The sequence below is a fragment of the Mytilus galloprovincialis genome, chromosome 10 (assembly GCF_965363235.1).
Source record: "Mytilus galloprovincialis chromosome 10, xbMytGall1.hap1.1, whole genome shotgun sequence".
NCBI classification, from domain to species: Eukaryota; Metazoa; Mollusca; class Bivalvia; order Mytilida; family Mytilidae; genus Mytilus; species Mytilus galloprovincialis.
Genome location: NC_134847.1, coordinates 45,456,953 through 45,476,873, shown reverse-complemented (window position 1 = coordinate 45,476,873; position 19,921 = coordinate 45,456,953). Strand labels below are relative to the sequence as shown.

Genomic DNA, 19,921 nt, shown 5'->3' with positions numbered 1-19,921 from the left:
GATTTTTTTTTTAGATTCTCCTAAGAAATGTGGAGTTTGTCAGAAATTGGTTAAAATGGACAATTCACCAAATACACATCAAATGTGTTCAGATCCTAGTCACAGATTTGAATGTTTTCAACATCGTCGAGTTCATAGTGTCAGCCATCTTGAACATTCAGCTAGATCACCAGATGCTCCTAGATCTTTGTCTTGCACTCCAACTCGAGCTGCACCTGGCTCCACAATTACCTCCCCTGTAAATTTTTACTTACCCAACCACAGTCCTCGAGTGTACGCACCAGTTATTCCACATGAATTGAAAATGCATGGGCTTTCAGCTTTAGAATGTCAACATGGAAATTTAATGAAAACTTTAGCGTGTGTTCACGATAATTCATCTCGCACCTCATCCTTGTCTTTCGAATCTGAAATGGATTGTCAAGGACCTACGCATAGTGATCTTGTCCCCCTCAGAAGTGATGAAGTGGCTTACTGTAGCAATTCTAGTGCTGTTTCCATGGCATCAGACACATCACCTCCAGCTGGAGCAACATGGGGTGTCAAGACTGAAATTGGAGGTCATTCAAGGTTAAAGGTGAGATATGTTTGGGTGAAATGTTGTGAATCTGTTGTAGAGAAATTTTTCATTGAATGTCAAATGTGATGTTTATTTCAGCAAAAAATTTAGATCAACATTAATACTTACCGGTATATGTCTGTGAAAACAGTTTGATTGCACATAACTTCTTTTTGTGATATTTTAGTTACAAGTACCTACATTAATTTAGAATTAACAAATGTATCAAAACAAATCTTTTGAGAATCATTGGAAAATAGCCTGTTAGTCAACTGCTGAGTTTTCATTTCCGGCTTTTGCTGTTGTTGTGATGGTTTTGACAGAATTGCATAACTAAAGCTTTTAAGTATCTGTAATAGTCCCACCAGACTTGAAGGCATCAGATAACTGCATATAATAAAATAAAGCTAACCTTACCACAATTTTAGAACACAATAAAAATGTTATAAAATTTAAATACAATTCAAATAATGAGTAAATGGCATTTTACCGTGTTTAAACCAGAAAAGAGTTACGATGGTGCAATTATATGATCAACACATGATTTATAACAGATTCAATTAGAATTGAAGATTTCGTAAAGTAATTGTCCATCTTGCTTCATTAACTTTTTCCAAGTAGAAAAATTTGCTTTGCAGCATAAAATTAAGTTCTAAAATGAAATTGCTACGTGCGATTAGGTTATTGATAGTTTGTCGCAAAATTTTGAATTAAGATGGTGCACCAAGATAACGTTTCTCATGATGATACCTAAATTAATGCGTTTTTCCTGTTTCGTCTTTTCAATAAAAATATCCAAAGTGGTAATTAGTTTCCAAATAAGTCTTCCTATCTAGTTATTGATCATGATTTTCCATGTTAACTTCATTACGGACGTGTAGCTTTATCGGGAAAAAAATACATTCTTTACCAGATTAAAAGTACTGTGATGTCATTCTTATTAACTTGAAATAGAACATCCAATGACATGTTCTTAAAATAAGTCTCATTAAACGTTAAAAACAATATCGCGAGAGAGAGAGAGAGGAATAAGAATGGAAACATTAATAAGTCAAAGTTTGTCAATCTGATTGAAATAATAATTGTATGTCAATGCTTTGTGTTCAGGAATCTGACAATGCTGTGTTTAAACTTTCTGTTGTGAAACCTTTCAGGATCACAAGGTTTGTTGTAATGAGACAATACTTTCAAGTTTGTTTTAGCAGAAATTCCACTGTTTAACATAATAAACATCATAATAGAAAGAATAACAGAGCATTGTCAGATCATTTTAGTGAAGCAGGGACACTAGATTCTAATTTCAATCCAATTGAAAATTTGTGAAAATTTCAATTTATATTAAGGGTTCTTGCTTCTATGCAAAACTTACAGCAGTTTTCCTTTTGACATTGAAACAATGTAACATTGCTACAAAAGAAAACAAAAAATTCATGTCTTTTTTGGGGATGACCATTTTCAATTGATTAATGGGTTATTGTTTGTTTCATGTCAAGTGGTCCCATTTTCATTTGACAGAAACATTTTTAAGCTTATTCCTAACAATATTATTCTAAATCTCGTAACTATGGAATTATCTGAAGTTCTTTTTATCAATTTCTTTAAAGATGCTTGCATTTTTGTTAACCAATAGAATATTTGATCAGTTTATAAGATTCCTAAAACTAATTGATGCTGAGGAATAAAAATGGTCTTTAAGACTGCCTCTTTTGACCCCACAGACACTAAGCCTGCTATATCAGATTTAACCACAAATACTTGGGTGCGTTTGATGTGACTTTTTGCAAATCAAACCAAAACAGATAAGAAGTAGTCAAGAGAATAAATCGCATTTGGAATTGCCTATCAAACCTCGAGATATATTTCATATTTCATTATTACCAAGGGATTACTTAGATAGTGCGTAAAATTAAGTGGGGTTGTCATATAATATACAATCCGTGATGAGATAGACGATTAGAAAATTTCATATCGTCATATTCTGGTTTGTTACTCTTATGTTTTACCAGTGTATTGGAAAAAGGATAGGAAACTAATTTACTTATAAAACAGTTTTGCTGGAAGGGAAAGTGTCATTTTCAGTCAAATTTCATTATATTGGTTAATTATAAGAGCACAATTTGTGTAATAGAATTTGACAGTTAAGAATTGATAGTTGTATGAAGATATAAACATTATTATTATTGAGACTTTTATATTTATTTCTTGGTATTGTGCTTAAGTTATTTGTAAATACCTCCGAGCACTTTGTACTAATGAGAAAAGTAGAGTACCGTCTAACTCACGATTCAATTTGAAATAAATAATAATTGAATTATGAAGGAAAGAAATTTAAGAATTGTAAGAGAAAATTAGTTTACCCATTAAGTGGGTATGGATGTGTAAACAGTTTTCCTGGCAGGTGTATACATCTTTTTCACAGATACGAAACATTTAATGAAATTGATAGGTTATTGGTTTAAGAAGTCGGTAGAGAACAAAAATGTCTATCTTGAGTAAGAAAGTCATGTTTGAATTTGATATTGCAGTCATTGTTAATAAAATATGAAATTATATGTCTGTTACAGGAAATGACAGATGTTTTTTTTCTGTCTTATACAAATTGTTTCTTCTTCTCAATTTGTATTTTACAATGTTAATGTAATACAGTAAACAAACAGTATTCTTTGTTGGAAGTAACGTCAAGGATTCAGCGAGAGAATGAAAACATCATTCAAATGATTTTTAATATTCTAAAGTATTATAACAAAGTTAATACTAAATTCCAAGATTCAAAAGTAAAAAAGTGTATATCAAAAATAATAAAATAAAGCTTAATCCAGTTGCGGATCCAGAATTTTTCATAAGTGGGGGCCCACTGGCTGCCTAAGGGCCTGCTCATATCATGCTTCAGGGATTCCCTATATAATCAACCAAAAATTTTCCCAGAAAAAGGGTGGGGGGTGGCCACCTGGGGCCCCATTTAAATCCCCCCTGTAATCAGTTATTCAGTATAAGGAGATGTGGGGTACACATATATGTTACCAAGACAGCAAGTCAACACAGTAAAACATAATGTACCTAAATTTTGTCAAAATGTATTTAAAGATATGATTATAACAGACAAAACATTTAAGTTAAGTTTTGTAAATGAAAATGAAATCAAATTTGAGATAGTTTTAAGAATCTTGAAATCAAGTTTCATCTTTAATTATAATTTTACAATTAAAACTGGCCCACTCTAGAAACTTTTAAATCAAGTTTTCATCTTGAATCTAAATTTTACCATTAGAATTGGCCCAATCCCGGAACTTTCGTAGTAGTCAATTACAAGTGATCTATCATTATTAAATGTGCAGGAATGACATTCTGTCTAATGTTCTCCTCCAACTCATTCCCAGGAAAAGTAGTTTCAAAGATCAATTGACGGAATTAACCTGGCTTCATCTTCCTTTAATGTTTAATTGTTCTTCGATACAATTTCAGTAGGGAAAATGCAAAATCATTAAAATCCCCTGAAATGAGGTTTTTTTCTAAATACGAAAATGATGAGCAACACAATGGAATTAAATTCAGTGTCAAACCGATGAAGTCTTAACGATAAAATCATTGGCAATTTTTTTATAAGTCTGACGATGAAAATATCGTATACATAGAATAGTGTGGTCTTTGTTCGTGTTTGTCCTATTATCCAATCTGATGTAAACACGTCTGATACCAGGTTGATTATTCACAGAATTTCTAACGTCATTTTATTAATAAAAATATTCCAATATTAGTTAAAGAGAGATTTTTGCTTTGAACAAAAACCTGTAGAGTTGGATTTCCTTTGAGAATCATTAAGTTGAAGGACATTAATCGAAAGTTTTAATTTCTAAATGCAGTCAGATGGAAGCCAGCAGTGAATTAAGTATAAGCTCAAACAGCAAACTGTTATTAAGCTGTAATAGCTTAGCTTTGAGCAAGAGTAGCTGTCTGTTAAAGCAGGGAGTTGGGTGGTTAATAGTGTATGTTGGCCTAAGGGAAAGTATTTAAAATACTGGGCATGAGAAAGATGAGCATTAAGAAAATCTTTGATTTATAAATTGGTGAAGTGACCAGCTGGAAGTGACCATCGATTTTATCTTCCATGCACAGCATGCATTTGTCCATTATTTGGCTTGGGCTGAGAGGGGCATTAAGTTTTACCCTCGTCTGTCTGTACATCCCAATGTTTGTTTCCGTTCTCTAACTTAAGTTTACCTCAACCAAATGTTATGAAACTTATACACAATGCTTATTACCACTAATCACAGATGAAGTTTGAATTTCGGTGATGTCACTCTAATCGTTCTAGAGTTATGCCCTTTACAAATGGGTTTCCATTCTCTAACTATAGTTTGCCTCAACCAAATGCTATGAAACTTGTACACAATGCTTAATACACAAAATATTGAATTATTTGAATTTTGGGGTTGTCACTAATTTTCTAGAGTTATGACCTTTACAAATGAAAAAATTGTTGAATCAGTTTTGTTCTCTAAATTAAGTTGACATCAATCAAATTTTATGAAACTTATACACATTACTTATCAACACAAAACTCAAATCAAGTACAAATTTGGGTAGAGTTACTGTTACTGTTCTTCAGATATGTCCGTTTATAACTTTATTTGATATGCAAGCGGAGACATCACCTGTGTCCAAAAAAACACATTCCCCATTTATTTGAAAAAATGTCCTCTTATTTAGCTAGCTTTTCATTTTTTTTTATATGCCAAATGATTATGTTTCTGCTATTTATATCACTAGCACTTTTTTTTTTTTGAATGCCCCACTTTAGTTTTGTCAGTTTAAAAATAGGAGATGTGGTATGATTGCCAGTGAGACAACTAACAACCAGAGTTCAATTGACGAAGATAAAAGTACGGTTAAAATCCAGCTCAGTTCCATATGTAGGCTATGAAAAAGTTTTAAAGAAATAAAATCACTTTATTCCACCTACCTATTCAATTTTTTTCTGCTAGGAAAATAAATATTCTTTTGATATTACACTGTGTCACAAAAGAAATGATATTTCATTAAATGGTGTTTAATCTTTATATAATTGTAGACGGTCTTTAATTAAAAATATTAAAAAAAAAAAAGGATAAAATAAAAAGTTCATGTCTATGAAATCAAATTTATGTTTAATGGTAGAGCTGAATTGAAGGCTGATAAAGAGTAATGTCTTCGGAAATGATGAAGTGATAAATTTAAATTCTTTAAAAGAATTTTTATATTAAAATTCATGAATTAGATGGAAAAGTAGATGAATGGAGACCAAATGTAATTAAAAAAAAGTATTGGACGACAATGACAAATTACAATGACGTGTTTACATCATTTTTAACATGCCCTAGTCTGTTCAATCAATTGAGTTGATTTCCAGCACAGAAAAAGCATTTGTTTTCTAATCTTCTATGCTTTTGTGAGCCTGGTGATAATGTTTTACGATTTTTGTTTGTATCCTTTGTGTTCCACCATTTTGTAAATGAAAGGATAATGTCGATTGTTGTGTGAAGTCAGATCTGGATTCTTGTAAATTAATGTTTTGATGTTTTTCGTCTATTTGATGAGCTCTATGGCTTTACGAATGTTGTAGTTTTCTGTAGAAATGTCTTCATGACTCAGGTTTGATTGCATGATTCAAATGAAATTGTGAACTGGAAACTATTAAGTTCTACATAGTATTGTGGAGACATCTGATAACGTCAATGTCTGAAATTGTAGAAACTATTTTGAATTTTTCAAAATAAATTAAAAATTGAATTTTACACAGAATATCGTTTTACTTGTGGATTTTTTTGATTTAAAGAACTCCTCTATCATACATTTCTCCACATAAATATGATCTGGTCATTTTTGCTTTGAAACATGAATCTATCATTATCAATTTTGGTGATATTATTTAAGAACCAAGCTGTCCAATGATAGTAGAACTTTTCTTCTAAATTTACTAGGTGAAAATCTACATTTTAATGTCAGGTGGAATAAAATTTGCCTGAAGAGTCAGACAGTTCAACGTCTGTCACTAGCAGTTTGAATGGAGAAAAAAACTTCCTTCATACATCTGTTGACAAAATAATAAAATATTTCCAAAATATGAAGGAAAAAAACAAACTTATATTTTCTAATATGCTCATAATTGAACAAATTGTGATAAAATTTATCAGAAACATTACAAACCAATAAACATCAGAGGTCAAGAAGAAGCCGTAGATGTTTGAGGGATATTGATGAGAGACAGTTTAATCCATTGGGTCTTATTATTCTTTTGACTTGTCCCAAGCAGTTGGAATTGTATTTTTTTTCTTTGTCTTCTATCTGTTTCTAAATCAGAAAAAAACATTTCCAAAATACAAAAAAAACAAAATCTAATATTTTTTAATATGATCTTCCCTAGTTCTGTTAAGGTGGTACCTAACACTACAGGGAGATAACTCTGTAAATTCAGCTAAAGGCTTTAGTAACATTGTGTTGTAAAAGGAATATTAAGCTTCTCAATGATCAAAATTGGTGTTTGTCAAATTGCTATATAACCAGTGTAATTTTTCTGACAAAACGGTTGGTTCAAAATTTTTTAAATTTTTATATTTTTGTTAAAGTGTCAAAGTAAATACTTTGACAAAGTTTTATGGATATTAAACGAGCCAAATTAATTTTAGTGAAAGTGTTGGGTACCACCTTAATTGGACAAATTGTGAAAAAAATATCAGTGACATCACAAACAGATAAACATTCAGAGGTCAAAAAGGTGCCGGAGATGTTTTAAGAGTATCGACGAGACAGTTTAATCCATTGTGTCTTGTTATTCTTTTGACATCTGTAGTTGGCAGTAGTTGATGTTCAAATAAAGCAATTTATACAGACAGAAATATAAAAAATATCATTTGATCAACAACGGTATTGGTCACATGTCCCGATCGACTACTATCTTCTTAATTACACTGTGAGCTGTCACAAACTTATCTTGGAACAGGACATATTTAATTTCATGAAGTGTTTCCTACATCTTCTAGTGTGGACATGAATGTGTTCTGACGGCTGGTTGGCTTAATGGATATTTCTGTCAAGTTTCTGCATCGATGGATCATTCTGGGCGATTAATTTTACCAATATTAATAACAATATTGAAATGCATAAAGGTCCATATGGCATTTATGGCTTGTTAAATTCTTAGTTAATGCACTTTAGGGGTTTCGTTGCATTTATTAAATCTTCTGCAGTTCAATCTTAACTGATTCTGGCTATCGCTAATGAAATTATTGTAATGATAAAACACCTACATAGTAGCGATGAATTGTTGAAAATGAGAGGAATATGATTAAATAGAAAACAAGTAAAATATTATCAGATTTTGCTTTTCAAATTTTCTCTGTCTTTTGGGTGTAATAAGAACCTTTATTTGCTTTGGTGTATTGTATATTATCGGAGATCATGCAATCCAATTGTTATCAACAAACTGAGAACCGACTGATACAGATAAATATTCATTATAGTTGTTGATCAGTCACCAATACACAATTCTATTGATAGCGATTTGTTTTGCTTTGAAGGTATATACATTGCAAAATTTTATGCCTAGGAAAGAAGAAAAAAAAAGGATTTTCATTCCAAATTTGACATTTATCATAGCTTAGATCATTCTTGTGATCACCAGTTTTATTGTAAGTGGTAAAGATTTAATTTTCACTTCAAGGGGATTGAACTGGTTAATATGATGAAAATGTTTCAGTGGCAGTATTGAGAAGTGAATGTTATGATAACTATAATTCTAGAAATATGCTATTTCAAATTTAAGTTGGTGTTTTTCATTTATCATTTATGATGACAATTACAATGCCAAAACAGACTTTATAGTGCAGGTGGCAGAGTAAATATTCATTAGATAGTAACAGAGAATTGTCTAATTTATCAGATATTTTCATTATAGCTACTTACAATTCAGTTTTAATGTGTAATTGACAAGTAAAAAGTTATATCATTTGACAGAAATTCATAAACGCAACACCATACAAAATACTCGTGCCCTTCCATCATAATTCTCAGTTTTTAAAGGTTGTTAGAAACTGGCAGTTTATGTAAGTTTATCAATGTCCTAAGCTGTCCAGGTTTTTAGCCAATTATTATAGGAGATTTTGTTATTTTTTTCAGTGCTGTTCTACCACAGATACCACTAAATCTGCCAGCTCATCAGAGAGTAACCACAGTGGCTCCAGTGGCATGAGTAAGTAACTAGATATAAGAAGATGTGGTATGAGTGCCAACTCTCCATCCATGTCACAATTTGTAAAAGTAAACCAATATAGGTCAAAGTACGGTCTTCAACATGGAGCCATGGGTCACACCAAACAGCAAGCTATAAAGGGTCCCAAAAAATGACTAGTGTAAAACTATTCAAATCTATATAAAAAATGAGAAACACTTATGAACCATATATTTACCCTTCTTTCACTATTCTGCTCGTCAGTTTTCTTCTCCCTTTAAGAAACTTTCATCACATATTTTTCTGGTAAGAACAATAGCATTGGTATTAAATTGCCAATCGTGATAGTTTATCTGACTTTTATATACCCAAATGTGTGATAAATGTCCTGACTTACTCCTTTTAACAGCTTACACAATATCAATGCTATATTTCTTTTTCTAACAAGACAGACGATTAGATTCAAAGAAGTCATTTTTTTCTTCCACGATAATACAATTATGATATCTTGTCATGGACGACTGTATCAGAAATTTGTGAAGAATATCGTGTTGTGCTCTTATTTTGACGTTTTATAGATCTGTGGGGTATTATTATACTATGGTAGTCTATAATTGTTTTGATGGGTAATCTTTTACAAATGATACATTGTTGATTTGCATGTTCCTTTGTGACTAGCTGTTTAACAGGCATTTAGACATACCATTTCAGCTGTGAAATAAAATGGCTGAAATATTGTTTTCAATTTCAGTATTATGCGTCTGTTACTTACATAACATTAAGAAATGTGTAAAGAACAGGAAGTAATGATTATTTCATATTAAGAAAGCCGTAAATCTGAGGATTTTTTTATTTGTAACACCATGCTAATCCTAAGTTTACATGAGACAGTTTACTGCAGTAAATATAGAAATAAGGAGATCTGGTATGACTGCCAATGAGACAACTATCCACCAGAGTCCAAATGATGCAGATGGAACCTTTTAAAGGTCACCATAAGGCCTTCAACAATGAGCAAAACTTATACTGTACAGACAGGTATAAAAGGGCCCCACATGACAAAGTACGAAACAATTTAAAAGAAAAAAAAAAAACAATGAACAAAAAACAATTGAACGTCAACCACTGATTTACAGGCTCTTGACTTGGGACATGCATTTTAAAAATATGGCAGAAAGGAACATGTTTGTGAAAGGGGAGAGTGTTGTAACAGCACAACAGAAGAACTATATGTAAAACATTCAGTTGGAATTTGATTAACTTATCAGCTTGGCATTTTGGAAGCACAAAAACAACAAAATCATAAAAACAAAGGACATAAAGCATTGTTTAATCTGATTCCATTGCATAACTGATGATTAAAAAGAAATTACATGGAATTTAATTATTTTTAATACCTTTTTAATTAAGTGTTAACTTACATATTACAATGTTCTTATCTTGACTAGAATTATGTAATTGAAAAAAGAATGAAAATGGGTAGATATAATTGGAAAATAAAAAGTGTCATCTTTTTTTTTTTTGAAATTTGTCTATAATTTATTGTGAGGTCTTTAAGTGTATTTTACATTCATTGTTTAAAAGTTCTCATAACCTTACAATATTTGAGAGATTTTAACCTGGTTGAAAGTTGGTTGAAGATCTTGAATGTTCTCTGTTTGTTAATTTGACTACTATTTCCTAAAATCTGATTGGATAAGAGCTTGACATATTGAATAGTCACTTGTCTATTGTTGAAGGTCGTTAATCTCTAGAAACTAGAAATATTTTTAATTTTTGTGTTATCTGGTTGTTTTTTCTTAAACATTGTCATGTATTTTATTCACATGTTGAACTACTCATATTTGGAAAGAGCAGTAGTTACAAATAAAAACTTTTTTGTTTATCAGGAAGTTTGCATAGTGCTAGTCCAATGAGTGGAAAGAGTTCTGTATCAATGGAAGATAATGTTTTGTCTGGGGCAGCATGTCCTATGGCTGTTAAAGTACATACAGATTTTGTTCCTGGGAAAACAGATACAGATTTCCTAAAACTTGAGGTAGACATTTAACATTACATTAAAAAATATTTACAGACAGATTCACACAATCTTTCATTTAAAAAGAATTTATATATATATTTTATGAGAATAGAAAATTTACCCTCTTTCTTGATTAAAGACATAAATTCATTTTTATACCAAATTTATATGAATTACACAATAAATGTTAGGGGAAAGTCAAAATTGGTGATTATTAAATGATGTCAGCAAATCAGCCCTATTACAGATAATTCAGCATGTGCAATACAGAAAACATTTCATTGTTGATATAAGTCAAGAGTTAATATTGCTTTTTGAACAGGGCCAATATGGAAAAAGCCGTATTGGCCCATGGTCTAATACGGGATGTTCACTTCTGGTTTCAATTTTCTTACGCCATTACTTAACTTTGGTGGTATTATTATTATGCATAAAAATATTTGTTTTATATAGTTTCAAATCAAAATCGTAAAATAAACAGGTTAATTGATGTGAAATGTTTTGTAACATCTTTAAGTTTTGAAAAAGAAAAAAAAAACAGGGCCAATATGGAAAAAGCCTTATTGGCCCTTGAGGCAATACAGAAACAGCCAGTTAAAACACTATATTACGGTACACCAAATCAATCTAATTTTTATACTCAAATATTGTATTTTATCAATCATTTATTTGTCTATGGTTTAATAGTAATGTGCAACTACTATTTTAATGATCTCAAATACAATCTGTAAGCAAATGTTTAAACTTTGACACATTTCTTCACTTTATCAATATATACTTGTCATTATAGAAAGGAGATGTGATTTTTGTAATGAACAAGACGACAAGTGGTTTATGTTATGGCAATATAAATGGTAGAAGTGGATGGTTCAAAGCCTCCCATGTGGAGCCCCTGGAGCATCATGCTGCAGGACCTCAATTAAAACTCACTGCACAGAGAAATAATACAAAAAGATTTAAACCAAAGACTGTGACAGAACTTTTACAGAAACTAGGTTTGCAGGTAAGATATGTCAGCCATTAATTTTAAGTGTTCACATTTTAGAATCTAGGACATTTTAGAATTTGCGGCACTTGAACTATTGACATCATACAATAATAACTTTTCCTTTGTGGCTTCAGATATTTTATCTTGTTATGTCACAACTTTTAAGAAAACCTCTGTAATACATCATAACAATGCTATAATAATATTCAAGATGATAGCCAAAAACTGCAAAATTGCCTGAAAATCACCAATTTAGGTGGAACAACCCAACAATGGGTGGTCTGATTCGACTGTTTATTTCATGGCAGATAAATCTGAACCTAGTAAGCATTTTTACCCCTTGTTAGATGTGCTCTTAATGCTTTAGTTTCAGATGTATAAGTTAAAAACTGCATTTTACCCCCATTGTCTATTTTTAGACAAGTCGGCCATGTTAGTTTGGTAAGTGGGGTCATCTCGTAATGGTGAACAATTCACAATAAGGTGCATACGAGTAGGCCCCCCCCCCACCCCCCTATTTATAAACCTGTTGTCTTTTAAGCCTTCAAGAGATAAAATTACAAGTATGTAAATTATGTTGTAATGTATATAATATACATAATATCTCAAACTATTATATATAAGTGTGTACTTAAGTTTTGGTATTTTTTCTCTGAAATAAATTATTTAACACCTTAGAAGAAAAAAAGGCTTAGCAAAAGGAAAAACATATCAAAGTAACAGTTAAAATCCTAAGATATTAAGACAAAAAGACAATACCAGAGAGAAAAAGAAAAAAGATGGAAAGACAAACACTGAGCAACACTGATCCATCCAAAACTGGGGATGAACTCTGACAGCATTTATATGCTGTAAAGCTTGTTTAAATATCACTTTATAAAAAAAGATCTGTATTTAATGAGAAGATGAAGAAAACAGATTGAAAATAGGCATGCAGAATATGCTTTAATTAAAATATCATGTTTCATCGACTAGCGTTTTCTATATTGTTAAAATTACATGTGGTTATACTATATATTTTTCAATACTTCCGCAGGTGTGTTCTAGTTTGCAAAAAAAATATTTTGATTTAGTAGGCAGATATGAAATTGATGAGGGTTTTATGGCGTTGTTTTGCTGGATTTGTAAAAGTTCAGAGCAGTACATTGTCAAAGACATGACGTTAAAACAATTAAATTCAATAAAACTAGACTATTGTTTGATAAAAATATTTAACTTGCTTTTTCTCATAACCTGAAGAAGGGGAGATAACTTCAATGACTTATTTTACACAAACTTAATTTTATAACAGCACTTAGAACAACTATTTGTTCAGAATGGGTTTGATCACCTGGAAAGCTTTGCAGAGATAGATGAAGATGACCTTAATGCTTTACACATAACTGATCCACAGAAGAGAACTAAGCTTCTTACTGCTGCAGATTTCCTGTCGTCAGATATTGTCGGTAAGAAAATAAATTTTAAGATTTCTAAATCTAGAAATCACTGAGAACATAGCATTTTACACTGTTTATAAGAAGAGCATAGATACCAATTGGTAGGAGTTTAATTTAATTTTCCAAATACAAATCAAATGTTAAAAACTTTCAATAACAAAAGGAGGAACACTGCCTCTGCAGAAACAAAATAACTCTTAGATTCAAAGGTAGAATTCCTTTTACAGGACAATATGTGCCCCAGGCCAAGAAAAAATATATACACAATGCATAACTGATACTAACAATCATTTTTATTCTCTTCTTTTCTACTTTTCATTTAGAATCTCAACGAGACAAGCTTGTGAATAACATGTTTGGTTTTAGTAACAATGGTATCAATTTTGAATCAGGATATTTAAAAAAATAAATACTATTTCTTCCACCAACTTTAAATCAAATTACAAGGAAAGATAACTCAGCAAGACACAATCATCTACTGAATTATGTATTTTTTGCAGTTGATCATATACCAAATGTGAACAGATATTTGATGTACACTCCTCCCTGTGCTTCACCGGCCGGAGAACAGCGATCATATCCTTCTAGTCGTGATTCAGGATGCTATGCAAGCTGGGAACACATCCATAACAAAAATAATAATATACACAACCAATCAAAATTCCATCCTCTGCATTCCAATAAGGAAAATGTATTTCCAGAAAATGACTTTCAGGTTTCGAAAAACAAGTCTTCCAATGGAGGAAAAATTGAAAGTAATTATTCAGAGGAGGATCGTGAAGTGTTTGAATTAATTAAACATAATTTGGACAGTAACAATGACGAATCTAGTCAGAAAGAAGGTGATATGGTGACTTGTTCCTATGCAGAAACACAAACTTCTCCAAATGATTCTTCTAAGTCAAATCCTAAATCTCAAATCCACGTCTCAAAAACCCAACAGCAAACTGTGATAGAAAGTCATACTCCCAAAACATTCGTTAGAAAAAGTGTTCCGAGAATGGGTTCTGTTGTGCGAGATGCTCAAGTCCAGGTTATGTCCCCTCTAGGAACTAACGAAAGACGAACATTACCTAGCGATGCCCATAGACGGGTATCATCAGACAGCATCAATTCATGTGCATCGTCACAAAGTGATGGCCATCGTAGGATATTATCTGAAACATCGTCACAAAGTGATGGCCACCACCGTAAGATATTATCTGAAAGTAATAGTTCTCTTACACCTTTACACAATGTGCCGAATTATGACACTCCAAAGCCTCGTACCATAAATGGTTCTGTAACAGATAGTCCTGTTGCAGGATACAGGAAGGTGAAAAAATCATTAGTTAATTTAGTAGCATCCAAGCTTGCCTCTGAAGCCATAGACTTATCTCAGGAACCTTATTCAACCCAGGTATGCTTTATATTTGATAGAAGACTGGGTAACGGGAATGGTGATCAATCTATAATTAAATTTAAAAAGAAGGAAAAAAAACTTGTTTAAAATTGTATTTAAATGTTTTGGTTGACTTATATCTGAAAATAAGGCAATTTACCATCAGGGGGATTTAAGTATAAATGTAACATGCTCTTTGTGTGATTATTTTATGAGATGTTTGAAGATTAATTCCCTACTCATAGTAAAACCTGAAAGTTTGTTTATACCATGTCTGAAATTATTTTTATTATAAAAAATGAACCTTAAATATTCTGTGAAAGATAAGTAATGACAATGCACTTATAGGCTTATAAATTAGTCTAATATTTTGAAAAGAAATTCAAGTTTTAAAAAAAAAATGGGGGTTCTATAGATGGATGCAAATAACAAAACTAGTTTATTCAAGGGGTAATCCACAATGTCACATCTTTTTCATACCATGAACAAAATTCCTTTTTGCTCATGTATGATTTTTTTGGGGGAGAATTATATTAACACCAGATTGTAGTCATATCTTATTCATATATTCAAAATGTAAGTTTTTTTTATATTTCAGTGTGGAGCTTGTGGTATACCTCCTTTATTTATACAAAGATACTCGGATGAACTGAAGACAGACATTTCTAGTATAGCTATTGTATTAGACCAAATAAGAATTCATCAATTACAAACTTCCAGAAAACCTGTGGTAAGAAATGATCAGAAATCTTTCATTCTATACTACGAATCTCCTTCAATTTGAAACTGAAGCATTACAAAATGCTTGAGATCTGTTTAACCTTATGAGGAGGACTAATCTAAGTTTATATTTACAGCTAATTTCCTAATGCTTGTAGAGTAAAACTTGGGTAGGCTTGCTTGCTCTGTTTGTACAAACTTTAAATTAAGCTTTGTTATTAACATTGACATCTTCAAACAATATATTATATGTTATTCAGGTCTCAGACAGGGTATATACTGTGACATTCCCGGCTTAGAGTTTATATCCCCTGAGCCGAAGGCGAAGGGGATATAAGCCCTAAGCCGGGAATGTCACAGTATATACCCTTTCTGAGACCTGAATTACACATATATTACGGATTACCCCTGACTTAATGTTATTTTCCAGTGCAGGTATTTGTTGACAACACATATATATTGAAAAACCCAACCTGATATGTTTGGCATACGTGAAGGATTTTCTAATTTGCTGTGAACATAATTTTATCGTGTATGTAATAATTTATAATAACACTTTTAACATCAAATTAAAGTATTAAAAGTGTTAATTGCGTGATTTTGTATCAAAAATGTATTATTGACTGAAGCACGTCATTATTTTCCCTCTGTGAACCTCTGACAGTCTGATAGCTTATGACTACGTCACATAGTAACCGGTGTTATGATGACGTTTTTGAGGTTCCAATTGGGGATAAAAACGTCGTATATACCCCGGCAGTTTCCTGAATATATACTGACATCTCTGTGTTGTTATCCAATCAGAAACCTCGACACATTTGTAATCCGTAATATAAAGGCATATTTTAACCTGTATATGATATATTTAAATTTGATTGGACATCATCTCATATACAATTGTACATTATACAAACAAAGCAAGATAGCTAACCAAGTCTTGCTTTACATGAATTAGGAAATTAGCTGTAAATAATAAAAGGATATGGCAGTGTTGTTTGTTGTAAATGCAAAACCACACAGTATTATAACAATTCAAGATAAAGATAAAACTTAAAAATCAGAATGAAGTATTGTTTTCATTTCTCTCTCATTGAAAAAAAAATACATTCCAGTACAATTAAAGATTCTCTAAAAAAGGTGAAAGATAAGTTTTTATTAACTATTGATGTTTGGAAATAAAAATATACATGCAATATTAGGTCAGTGTCAGGAAAATATAAACTTTATTGTATGAGGCTGAGAAACTGAGGAAGGGCGAGGTTCTACAGAGCCCTTCCACAGTTTTTAGCCAAGTACAAAAAAGTCTATATTTTTATGACATTGACCTAATATGTATTGTTTCAATACTGCAACTTAAATTAATACATTGATAGTTGTTTAAATAGTAACACAAATATCAAACTTATTTTCATCCATTAATGGACTCCGGATTGTGGAAAAAGTGTTCCATGATGAAATTGACATGACATGTATACAAAATATAGCTATGTTACTTAATTAGGAAATAAACACAACTAGTTAAGTGTTGTTGAATTGATGTATTACCCTGCATTTTATTTTATACTGCAATTCAACAACATTATCAAACCAAGGATATTTGGATGTCAACTTACACAGAACATTGTTTCTTTTAAAAACATTCAATAGTTATGATTTATGAGAAATTGGGGAAATGTCATTGAGGAAGGGATCGAGTAAAAACAGGATTCAACAATCACTAAACTGTGGATTCATTAATTTTCGTGGATGAAGGAAAACTTGCATGTTTGTGGACATTTGATTTCAGGGTTTTGTCGAAGTCTTCATACAAGCCAATAGAAAATTTGTCATTCGTTGAACATTTAATTTCGTGGTTCATCTATACCCACAAAATCCATGAAAAGTGGTATCATGTAAAATTAAGTATTTAAAATATGTTTTTTTCATAAGTCAAAACCATAGTTTTATTTACCTTATTTTGAATGTTATATTTTGTAGATTCCAGCAGTTGATATAGCTACAACTTGCTCCAAAGCCTGTGATTTAGACGTCTCATCTGTGGATGGTTTCTTCATGTCTATTGGACTACCGATGTATAGTGAAACATTAAAAAGTGAAGGGGTAACCTCCCTTGAACAGTTACTCACAATGTCAGATCAAACAATCAAAGAAAGGAGTTCTGCCAGTTCTCGTCACGTTAGAAGAATTTCACATGCTTTAGATTGGGTCCAACGAAAAATATCTGCATCGAGAGATCCTGTTGTTTCAAGTAACGAGCCTGTTGAAGACCGTGTGTGATTTGTTAAATATCTTTTGTTCAAGAAAAAGTGCAATGATTTTTTTAGTTTTAGTTAACTGTTCTTAGCTCTTAAGTCTGTTTGTATTTTAATTTATTTAGTTTTAGTAAGTTTCTATTTATTTATAAGTTTTCGGTATCTGATTTGGATGTTAAATGTCTATAGATATAATCTGTTAAGACACAAAACATTTTTAAAAATAGACTCAGATATTTTTTTATCTTCTTTGCATGGTTAAAAATAAAACCCTGCATGCAAAAGAATTTTATTAAATTGATAGTATTTTTATATCACTATATCACTATTATAGTGTACTAATTTTTGTTGTAAACAATACAGAAGATTGTCAAAACAGTTTTAATGAAAATTTATTTTTACAGATACTGGTCCTTAGGACTACTTTTTAAATTCAAAGTTAGTTGACTTCCTGCCAGTATATACTGTAATTTATTCAGAAATTATTGCGAGGTTTTTATTATTGCGAAAAATGCGACAGAGTTGTAAATGCAAGAATTAAATTGAAATAGGACATTTTATATATCTTTACAACTTTTTTTAATTCACACATTTTTCTTTAATCTATACTTTTAACAATTTTTTTTTAGTGCTGATAAAAATGTATCTTTTTGAATCCTTTTTGGATATGTCTGGTTCAAGTTTTGGTTTAAGTTAATTTTACCACAAAGGATTACATCAGATAACAATTGAGTACACATGTTCATTATAATGTGAGTTTTTTAAAATATATGTCAAATAAAGGTGTTGGACCCGGATCTTGCAGTTCACAAAACATGATATTGTGAATAGGGCATTGTGTAATGGGCACAAACTCTTTTATTCCATTATTATTCTACAAATTTTATCATCACTATGCAAGACACAGATGACGATATTTTTTTTCAAAATGTTATTGTAAAAAATTATCAATCTATGTTCAGATCTTAGGCATAAATGTATTGCTAATTTAAGTTTTTAGTTTATTTGTCATTCATTGCAGGTTACAAAAATACTTTTAAAATATATAAAAAATAAAAATCGTAACAAAAAAAGAAATAGTGCTACTTTTAATAAAAAAGAAAAAAAGAAATTTATTCTCAGCAATGTCTTACAATATTTGAAAGTTTTGTTTTAAAATGTAAAGGATTTTTATACATACTAAATAGTTTTGAATTAATATAATTTAAATTTTTTTTTTTTAATTTGCCAATACAACTGCAGAAAACAGTGTTAAAGATCTCTTACATTAAAAGGTAAGATACTTTTATAGTATAGGTAGATACTTTTATAACAGAGTTTAAATGAAACTCCTTAAGAAATGAGGGAACATATGGTTTTTAATTGTAATTTGAACATTTTGCCATTTAGTTTGATCATGCTAATATTTTCTGTATACAAAGAAATGTACCATGGTAAAGGGTCATATGAGGTTATCAAATACCAAAATAACAACAGTTGCTAAGGAATTGACATAACATCTCAGATATCTGGGATCATCTTTTTGACATAACATCTCAGATATCTGGGATCATCTTTTTGACATAACATCTGATATCTGGGATCATCTTTTTGACATAACATCTCGAATATCTGGGATCATCTTTTTGACATAACATCTCAGATATCTGGGATCATCTTTTTGTAACTGTAACTCCACCATTGTTCTATGTGTAAACTATGTATGTGTTTTAATCATGCATGCAACTTATTACAGATATTTGATGATAAACTATGTTTGCCCAGGGGAGACAATTATATAAGTTCTGTGGTTTTTTTTATCTCCCTTTAGGTAGCTTTAATTTGTGGTAAGGTAAAATATCTTGCTGATATTTTATGCACCAAATTTATTAATTCTATGAATTAAATTTTTAATAAAAGCAGATCTGTACATTTAGAAATTACAGCATTGTTTAAAAGGCTATGTTGGAAATCACATTTTAAAGTTTCTGGTTTACTCTTTTCAGAAATTCTTTATTTTTTAAGTGATGATGAATTTCACAGTGTTAATATTCTGCTTGAAAACAAAGCCATAGGATGGAAATTTTATTTGATTTGTCTTTTTTTTAATGAATATCTGTGTGGATTCAAATTTAACCAGACTTGAAGAGTTCATATAATTCTACCAAAGGCATTTTAATGGCATATGAAATCAAAATTATTAAGTGTTTTTAATTCCCAAATGGCAAAATCCAATGTTCTAATTTAATTAGATTGATTAAGTTATGTTATAATTTCAAACCATATAAATATATGCGTAAATGATTTAAGTTATTTTTGTTGTTGAGGAAGTGTTATGGCTGAAAGCCAAAGATCACATGAATTGTTGTGTTTTGTTATGTAA

The 19,921-nt window shown here is 30.9% G+C and overlaps 1 protein-coding gene across 2 annotated transcripts in view; it reads left to right on the top strand.

Annotated features, from left to right (window-relative positions):
• The window catches only part of LOC143047636 (uncharacterized), a 71,950-nt gene extending 53,788 nt beyond the window's left edge, over positions 1-18,162 (top strand). For both annotated transcript variants that reach the window (XM_076220806.1, XM_076220805.1), the window contains 8 exons: positions 15-577; positions 8,711-8,783; positions 10,652-10,800; positions 11,573-11,785; positions 13,062-13,215; positions 13,707-14,605; positions 15,186-15,317; positions 17,285-18,162. In XM_076220806.1, coding sequence (XP_076076921.1) covers positions 15-577; positions 8,711-8,783; positions 10,652-10,800; positions 11,573-11,785; positions 13,062-13,215; positions 13,707-14,605; positions 15,186-15,317; positions 17,285-17,584 — 2,483 coding nt within the window. In that variant the 3' untranslated portion in view covers positions 17,585-18,162. The remainder of the gene's footprint in view (positions 1-14; positions 578-8,710; positions 8,784-10,651; positions 10,801-11,572; positions 11,786-13,061; positions 13,216-13,706; positions 14,606-15,185; positions 15,318-17,284) is intronic.
• The last annotated feature ends 1,759 nt before the right edge of the window (positions 18,163-19,921 follow it).